Raw genomic sequence first — 9,360 nt, 5'->3', positions numbered from 1 at the left:
GGCCAGGCCGGTAGTACGCGAGCGGTGGTCAAGATGAGCCGGAGGTTGAAGACGATCTGGCTGTTGATTTTGCATCCAACAGTCCAGAATGATCGATTGACCCAAAACCAGTTTTCAATTGATTGATTGTTAGCCACGCCTTTACTAGCTCTATATATGGTCGAAAAGATCCTACGGAGCGATTGGGGGATTCTTATTCTGATGCTGATACCGTCGGTGTAATTGTTGTGTTCACAGTTATTTAGTACTAGTAGCAGATTCATGTGTTAGCTTAGTCATTGTTGCATGCCTTTATTTCTTGTATGTCTCTTCCATGTTTACCACACATATATGTATAGTCATGGCATTAACCTGTGAACCTTTTTAAGGATTCTATGTGTCATTTGTGTCTTCGCACAAGGGCCGGGTACCCAAAGTACGAGTGAGCAGTATCAGTGGTTGTTATCCCAACCATCCTTGACATACCTGCTACATTACATATCAGGAAATGTTTATAGTCATTCGTGCTGTGGGTGCAAGCATTTTTATGGTAATATATTATGATCCTATTCCTACTCGATTAGTACAAGATAGTACTTGTTGGTTGCTGATCATCTCTCTGAACCACACTTCAGCGATCGAATATGTTGTGCCTCTCCCCATCTGAGAAGGGAACTTGACCCATTTCGTTGACCTTTAAGTGAACCACACTTGCCCTCGCCAGTCATGTCCCATAGTGGTCTTTTATGGCCAGCCCACTCATTTCACACTCAAGGCCAGTCTCTAAGTGACATGCTGTAAATATTTCATATTATTCACGATCAGTATATCCAGCGTAACTCGTGTTTCACCAGTTTCAATCAACTTGTGTGTTGTGTTTGAACTACAAAATTGTTTACTGAATCACGTATGTCATTTCTCTTGTTTTGGCATAGTGAAAATGGATGGGAACACCAGAGGAGGCCGACATTCTGAAGCATTGAAGAACTACAATCTGCGAAAAATATTAGGTCATGGCACATTCGGAAAAGTGATGATTGCAGAGCATAAGCTTACAGGGCACAAAGTTGCTATAAAGATTCTGAACCGTCGTCAAATGGAAATTATGGAAATGGAAGAGAAAGGTATGCCTCCTTCTCCTTGTACAATAGTCTAGGATAGATCCGACTTGCTTCCACAGGATTTCGAGTTATCTGCTTTCTGAGTGCTGCTCAGACTTGTAGGCGTGTTCCTGAGTCCTGACTCCCACTTAAATCAATTAGTCGAGATAAAGTACACTAGCAGTTCACCTTGTTTTGCTGCTGTGAGTTAGTAAAATTTGCAGCTGGAATTTCTTCATAGGCTGAATGTCTAACGCTTTACTTCTATTGTTTTCTCATATCTCGTTTCCAGCAAAGAGAGAAATCAAGATATTGAGGTTGTTCATTGACTTAATTCACCCTCATATCATCCGGGTTTATGAGGTCATTGAGACACCTAAGGATATATTTGTTGTGATGGAATATTGCCAGAATGGTGAGTTATTGGATTACATTGTTGAGAAAGGGCGGTTACAGGAAGATGAGGCTCGTCGAATCTTTCAGCAGGTGCCTTTCCTGCTCTTGGCATGTTGGGAATAGCAATAGTTGTTCATTAATGAACTTTGTTGAGCTTCTTACTTTAATCGTGAAATGTATGGACATCCTGGCCAATTGTCCAGTGCCCACATTCTTCACGTGCTTACTGTGTAAATCATGATCAATTTGCTTGGTTTGCATTCGTTGACTAAGTTTTACTAAGGATTTTTTTCTAGACTCCGGAAAAATCGGTTTCAGGAAAATCATAGAATATTCATATATTTTTTGGCACAAAATTTTCAAACAAATTTCGAATTCAAAAATTTCTATTGTATAAATATATTATATTTAAAACATAGCGCACGCTAAGTTGTTGCTAGTCCAGTGGTCAGCTACTTTCTTTCCTTGCCGGTACCCAATGGCCCTGATTCGACTCTTCATCATCAGCACGGTAGCTGATACTCTTTATGCACTAAAAATATGAAGTTTATAAAAAAAAACGGAGTTGACTTCTGGCGACCTCTAGCAGAGAAGCCAGGCTCTGTAACCACCTGGCCGTGGATAGTTTTATGGTAGCCCATGCATACCCTCTTTTGGCACAATCGTGATGTTTGAATTCAAATGATTTTTTTTGTCAGATGGTAACCGGTCATGTTACCAGAAAAATCGACAAAAAAAGACATTTTAGGTTTTAGCTCAAGACTTGTACCACATATTGTTGTAAGCTTTCAAAGGTAATTGCTTTGTTTTTTGGATTGAACTAATCAACCAGTTAACGTCTTCTTGATGCGTCGAAGTTTTAGTATCACTCTGGTGTTTCATCTTTTGATGCCTTCGTTATCTTTGTATCAGTAATTAAATCAATTCTTGTTTAAATGACACCCTATTCTTCATTCCCTGATTGTCTTAGTCTCTATGCTTAAATCAAATTGTGCTTTCAAACATACAGAGATGGTAAATCCTTCGGAAGGCGAATATGTAATTTGAAGGGTTCTTTCTGATTCACTGCATGAATATTGACGTTTTGTCTCAATAGTTTTTTTGTTAACGTTTTCTTGAACAGATTATATCTGGTGTTGAATACTGTCACAGAAACATGGTTGTTCATCATGATCTAAAGCCAGAAAACCTGTTACTTGATTCTAAATATAATGTGAAACTTGTTGACTTTGGGTTAAGTAATGTGATGCATGATGGCCATTTTTTGAAGACTAGCTGCGGGAGTCTAAACTATGCTGCACCAGAGGTATTCGCCTATTTGTATTATTTAACACCTTATTCTCATACTTCTTCGCACACATCGTCTGCGCTAATAGCTTTAACGAGAATTTCTGCGCAGCTCATCTCAGGTAACTTGTACGCTGGACCTGAGGTTGATGTCTGGAGCTGTGGAGTGATACTTTATGCTCTTCTTTGTGGCAAAGTTCCATTTGAGGATGACAATATTCCCAAGTTGTTCAAAAAGATAAAGGTGAGACAGAACGTATGTAGATCAATTTGGATCTGACAAATGTATACCTTTTGTAAATTAATTGGACTTTCGCATTCCTTTTTTGTCTGGAGATTTGACACCCCCTTGTTTGGTGTTCCAGGGAGGTTTCTATATCCTTCCAAGTTATTTATCTGATCTTGCAATGGATTTGATCCCAAGAATACTTGTTGTTGATCCCATGAAGAGAATCACAATTCGTGAAATTAGAGACCACCCATGGTTTCAGAATCGCCTTCCTCGCTACCTGGCAGTGCCTCCACCAAACACGCCACAGCAAGCCAAAATGGTACCCCATCTATTTCACATTTCAAGCGACTACCATATATACAGGATCCTGGATGGATGATAGGAAAACTAAGATCAACACTTTTTTCATGAAATGCTCTCTTTTATGGGTATAATATTAATGTAATATTTGAAAAACAAATATTATAGAAATCAATTTCCAAAGTTGTGCCCTGGGTTTCATAAAGGTAGCACATCAAGTCTCCTTGCAATGCTACTCTTTATTTATCAAAAATTTCGTTTACTATCAAGCATCCAAATGCCGTTTCTAGGCAATGATATGCTGATTCGTTATATGTTCATTTCTGAAGATTAATGAAGATACACTTCAAAACGTTGTCAACCTGGGATATGATAAAGATCATGTGGGTGGATCGCTGTGTAATAGGCTGCAAAATGAGGTATATCCAAACAAAAATTAGTGGTTCATTCCATTCAGTTTTCGTAACTGACTTTCGACTATATGTTTCCAGGCAACTATTGCATATTACTTGCTCTTGGACAATCGTTTCCGGGCAACTAGTGACTATTTGGGCGCTGACTGCCAACAACCAATGGTTAGTCCACATTTGCAGCATCCGTGACTTGTGTAATGCATTAAAGGTTTAAGCACTATTAACTTTATGAATGGATGGTTCTCTAGGATAGGAGCTTTAATCAGATTACGTTATCGGAATCAGCAAGGCCAAGTACCAAGAATTATCTTCCAGGAAGCAATGATTCTCAAGGCAGTGGCTTGCGGTCATATTACCCCGTTCAAAGGAAATGGGCTCTTGGCCTCCAGGTCTTGCACACTGTCCAATTTAGTTGGGTTTGTTTTGCACATTCAGCTGTGGAGCTAATGCATTACTTATCCAACAGTCTCCAGCTCAACCTCGTGATATAATGATTGAGGTTCTAAAGGCACTTCAGGAATTAAATGTCCGCTGGAAGAAGAATGGACACCACAACATGAAATGCAGGTGGTGCCCTGGGTTTCCTCAGGTCAGTGATATGTTAGATGCCAACCACAGCTTTGTTGATGGCTCTACCATCATGGATACTGGCGATGCTAATGGGAGGCTACCTGTTGAGATCAAGTTTGAAATCCAGGTGAGCAATCTCACCTTCTATGTACTACTGAATGTCGAACAATCAACAAAGCTAGATAAAATAACAACAACAGAGAGAACTTTCTACTCAATGTCGCATTCAGTAGTATCACTAGATAAAATAACGTCTTTGCTGGAGCAAAGACTGGCCAACATATATATTCGATTCATAATTGTTACCAAGTGACCATTATTATGTCGTGCATGTGTTTGCTATTGCCAACAAATACTGTCTGGCTATTCATATTGATAAAACAAACTTCCCAAGTTTTAATGCTGTGCAGTACTAGTTGGTTATATAGTCTATTCTTCAGGTGCTACAATTCACTGGCATGGTACTGTATATGCTGTCTGTTTGGTTCTAAATTTCTTTTATTTTTTCTCCAGCTTTACAAGACCAAGGATGACAAGTACCTGCTGGATATGCAGAGAGTTACTGGACCTCAGCTCCTCTTCCTGGAATTTTGTGCTGCCTTCCTTACCAGCCTTAGGGTTCTATAGTGCTTGTTCTGGGAGTGGTGAATATAAAAACTTATGACTGTCCCCTATGTGTGATTGAGTGTAAATATATAGGCGGTGTGTTTCATCTTCGTTTTACCCAGTCCTTGACAGCGAACCATGTTATTTGAGTGACTAGTCATGTGTCAAACACCAAAAGGTTAAGTGGTTGTTAACTTATATATGCTAAATAGGCTGTTGTGAACCTTTTCTGATTCTGCAGGCTGCACCACTGCTGGTGGTGATGCTGCACCACAAGCTTTTGTGACATTATTGCAAGATCTGGCTTCTATTTGCCTTGTTGTTGAACATGGTGATGCGTCGTGTATCTGCAATTTTCTCAACCGCTAAAAAAGACTAGCAAGAGTGCCATACTGTAGGAGTGGAAAATCATTTGCTTTCATGAAGAAAGGGAACCATAGTTATCAAGCAATTAACGAAGAGCCAAATGCGCTGAGGCATTTTATATATGGACCTGTAGCGTAGGCTTGTTTTCCTTTCTTAGTACTGTACTTTTTTCATGAAACTATGAGAATACACCGTGGGAATAAATTCCTACGGCTTCAGATCAAAATTGTATGCACATATATAGCCCCAATACTACACACATATGTATGTCAACAATGGCTATCTGGGGCGAAGCGAATTCATCTCCGCGAACACGGTCCTTCACCAACATCTAAATCAACAAAGGGGCGCCACCTGGTCCACGAGATGGACATCTTCAACGTCACGTCATGAAGGATCAATGGACCGCATCATATTGAAAGCGTTGACCATGTATGACACGAATGCGTCGACATGGCGTCACTTTAGTGATTACGCCTCATGGCCACACGATCCGGCAAAACCGATATTTGCTCGATGGTTTTTCTTTTGTCCTGGCAAAATTGGTGGTCCCATCACTGCCGACACTCTCTAATTACGCAAGGTGCATCATCCATGGCTGCATCTTTATCATTTATACCGTAGTGCTAAAAAACCGCATTCAACTGTGCGCGGCTTCATCATCCACAATGAATTTACCATCGACCACGGCTACATCATCACGATTGTCTATCTCTACGTCACATCAAGGGCTATGTCTATAGCTACCCATCAACAACTACTCCGGTCAGTGTCTTGACTATCACTAGCATCAACAACACTCACGGTGTGACTATGAGACGAAATATAGGAGAGAGGGAAGGCACCAGAAGGGGACGCAGTTACCGCCCTAGGTGTCGATCCAACAACCATTAAAACGCAATTGATGATGGCGAAGCGACATAAGTGGAAGACTTCAAATTCGGTCGTAATCGTTCACTTGGCTCCTACTACAACTAAGGAAAATTGTAAAATACAACAAGATTAAACTAGAGATAAGGAATGAGATAGAAAGGGTTAAAAGGGACTTGTCTTGTACTTCAGATCTCTCTCTCTCTCTCTCTCTCTCTCTCTCTCTCTCTCTCTCTCTCTCTCATTATATTCTACTAGCAAATGTGCCCGTGCGTTGCAAATAGAGAAAAAACATGGGATCCTTTAGGAATCAGTGGTATTGGTCGTGTCGGTGACTGTCGGATGAGATGCATGATGGTCAACCTTATCGTGGTGCACCCAAATAATTATTTGCCGTCGTCCACTCCTTCCATGTTAGGATGTCTCGAGCCTTGCATCTTTGAAGAATAGAATATGCAAAGCAACCCTTTAGTAGGATAATGCCGCCATGGAGGAGGTGCAGCATGTCCATGGTATCTGCTGCAAAAAGGACCCAACGTCGTCTCGGCTGAGGTGACATGGACGAAACCCAGCCCGCGTCATCGGGCTGCCCTCCTGCTTCCCCTTCCTCCCCTCACCGTCGCCGGATGAGGCCGCTGGATAAGCCTGAGCAGCGGACGGCGGAGGCGGGGCCGACTTCCTTTTGTCAGGCTGCGGGAGCTCAGGGTGGGGAGGCTCGATACCCTTTTCTACATCGAGATGGATCAAATCGAGGGCTTCGGCTGCGTCGCCGATGGGCCTCTGGGATTCTTCTCCGGTGGGAGGGCCCCCTGGCAGTGGCTCTCGCGGGTGGCAATCGAGGCACCGTCGTTGATGGGTGACTGGTCTTCGGCCAGCTGCTCCTCTCTGGTGGTCAGGGCGGGTGCCCCCCCCCCTCCCGCTTGCCTTGTGGGGTGCGTGCCTGGTCAGGCCGGTGGCGTGCTGGCCTCTGATGGCTCATGTTTGGTGCAGCGATGGTAGGATGCTAGATCGACCAGATCTGGCCCGTCTGTGTCTTCTTGACCGGTGGGGGTGTGGTGCTTGGTGGCTCCCTGGTGCTGCTGACGTGGTGGCTCTGCGAGAGGTTGGCGGGTCAGTGAAGGTGCAGTGCGTGAGGGTGCTGGTGGTGTTTGGTATGCTCCGGCGTCGGTGTGTGTGGACGTCGTTTAACCTCCTTGGACGCATCGTTGTGGAGTTCCGCATCCTCTTACACCCACAGATCTTACTATCCGGGTGAAAGCCCTATGGCCCGGTTGGGTCAGGCGGCGGCATCGTCATTGTCGCTTCCCTCTTTGGGGTGTCACCTTTAAGAGCTTCAGATCCCAGTTGCATGCTTCATGGGCTAGACGCTTACGGCATTGCGGTCGGTAGGTGCCCGTCTGGCAATGTGGATGGTTGCGCGACTTCCTATATGTGGCAACGATGGCGGCTTCAGCAAGTCAGGTTTGCTGATGGTTCTTGGTAGTCGGTCTCTTCCGCGTGTTCGAGCAGTCATCGTGCCTTGCTTTGTCTTCCTCAAGTCGGAGCCGCTGAGGAGGGTCCCTTGCCGTGACGATGAGACAAGATGGGTGGTCGGCTCTGGCGCTGGCTTAGCGTAAGCCCAACGCTTTTCTCCTGCGATGTTCGTCGATGGAGTCGGAGTTGTCTGGTCGGTGGCGCATGTGGCTGACTATTTGGCATCAACCAGCGCAAGCCTCGACACTTATTTGTGGTGAGGACTTCTTTGTTGGTTGTTGATGGTGGAGTCAGAGTCGCCCTCGCGGAGGCGTGATGACTATGACGCTGGGCTGCAGCCTCGAAGACGCTTTTCTCCTCGGTGGCGTGTGTGTGTTCTTCTGTGGGTTGCCAGGTCGCCCGGTGTGCCTTGTTTTTGTGTGCATGTTGTGACGATTTTCGCCCGGTTTCCCATTTATTAACTGGGCAATTCTCTTCGAGCCTTTTTTAATGAATTGGGACCTAAGGGACACACCCCCAGAGACACACCTCCACTCGCCCACCGAGGGTGCGATGCTAGACGCACCATCAGGACGGGGGCTAGTCGGGGAGACCCTTATTTCATCTTCAGGGAGCCTTCGTCGTCTCGCCTTCCTGAGCAGGACACAAACCCTAACGAAACTGAAAGAACCAACTAAAAATGAAGCCCCCCCCCCCATCGGCAAGGGCTGGGATCCAGGGCGCCCCCAGGGCCCTAAGGCCATCGGAGATGAGGCAGACTGACGGCAACACCGGCGGGAGGCAGATGAACCCTAATCTTCCTTTGATTATAGTGAATTTGACTTTCACACAACATAATGAATTTTATTGTCAAATAGCATACGATAACTAGAAGTTTCCTTGTTCTTAAGATTTTCATAGTGCTTGATGCAACCGACCATATCCTGAGCATGATGGATGTGTTTTTTCAAGAAAACTTGCATGAGCTCGGAGTCCCTCTCAAAATAGGCTTTCGCACGGCTTTATAAATAAGGCAACCATCATGTCCATACAACGAGTACCAGATCACTGAGATAAAATAACACGCCCAAAGAAAGCATAAGAGAAAGAAATAGAAGTGGACACATCATTAGGGGACTCACAACAAAGGGGAGGCGTCGAGTGGTGACACGTAGCGCATCCAACATCTGCCCAGCTGATCGTGGTCCCACTGCCTAGCCAATGGGTGCCAATGCTTCAAGAACACATGAAAATTGAATGAGTCAAATGCCCATCTAAGGAAGTCTTGCTTGATCACCATCTTATTACGTGTCATCCAATGCGTCCAACCTAATGCCGCAAAAACTAATCAGAAGAGGCGTCTCTTCCTACCAGTCTAGACAACTCTGACATATAAGGAATGCGGTTAGGTCTGGAGCCTCACAATCAGGCCAGAGTGCCTCCCAGACAAAGCACCAAATCGTCTGATCCGTCGTGCAAGAGAAGAGAATTGACACGTCCATTTTGCATCATGTTTTCCTATTGTTATTCATAATATTTTGGGTTAATATTTCACTTCATGAGGCAATTCTAATGTCTTTTCTCTCTTATTTTGCAAGTTTCACATGAAGACAGAATGCCGGCACCGGCAGCTGGAATTCTGGACATGAAAAAGCCATAGCAGAGATAGCTATTCTCCGGATCTCCAAATGACCTGAAAATTTACGGAGATTTATTTTGGACTTAATAAAAAAACTGCAAGAAGAATCACCAGGAGGGACCACACCAGTGAGCCACAAGGTTAGGTGCC

The 9,360-nt window shown here is 44.2% G+C and overlaps 1 protein-coding gene across 3 annotated transcripts in view; it reads left to right on the top strand.

The window, feature by feature from the left end:
• LOC119282415 (serine/threonine protein kinase OSK4-like) overlaps positions 1-5,081 on the top strand; it is a 5,993-nt gene extending 912 nt beyond the window's left edge. Inside the window, exons 2-11 of one of the 3 annotated variants that reach the window (XM_037562651.1) lie at positions 915-1,103; positions 1,372-1,565; positions 2,599-2,781; positions 2,875-3,006; positions 3,128-3,313; positions 3,624-3,713; positions 3,786-3,869; positions 3,956-4,096; positions 4,174-4,404; positions 4,791-4,924. In XM_037562651.1, coding sequence (XP_037418548.1) covers positions 920-1,103; positions 1,372-1,565; positions 2,599-2,781; positions 2,875-3,006; positions 3,128-3,313; positions 3,624-3,713; positions 3,786-3,869; positions 3,956-4,096; positions 4,174-4,404; positions 4,791-4,904 — 1,539 coding nt within the window. In that variant the 5' untranslated portion in view covers positions 915-919 and the 3' untranslated portion in view covers positions 4,905-4,924. Of the gene's footprint in view, positions 1-914; positions 1,104-1,371; positions 1,566-2,598; positions 3,007-3,127; positions 3,314-3,623; positions 3,714-3,785; positions 3,870-3,955; positions 4,097-4,173; positions 4,405-4,790 lie in introns of those variants that run through there. The other 2 variants (XM_037562652.1, XM_037562650.1) reach the window with 2 other exon arrangements.
• Positions 5,082-9,360: the final 4,279 nt, after the last annotated feature.

Source organism: Triticum dicoccoides, chromosome 3B (genome assembly GCF_002162155.2).
Source record: "Triticum dicoccoides isolate Atlit2015 ecotype Zavitan chromosome 3B, WEW_v2.0, whole genome shotgun sequence".
Lineage (NCBI taxonomy): Eukaryota > Viridiplantae > Streptophyta > Magnoliopsida > Poales > Poaceae > Triticum > Triticum dicoccoides.
The sequence above is the reverse complement of the archived record's forward strand: the minus strand, read 5'-3'. Positions and strand labels throughout refer to the sequence as shown.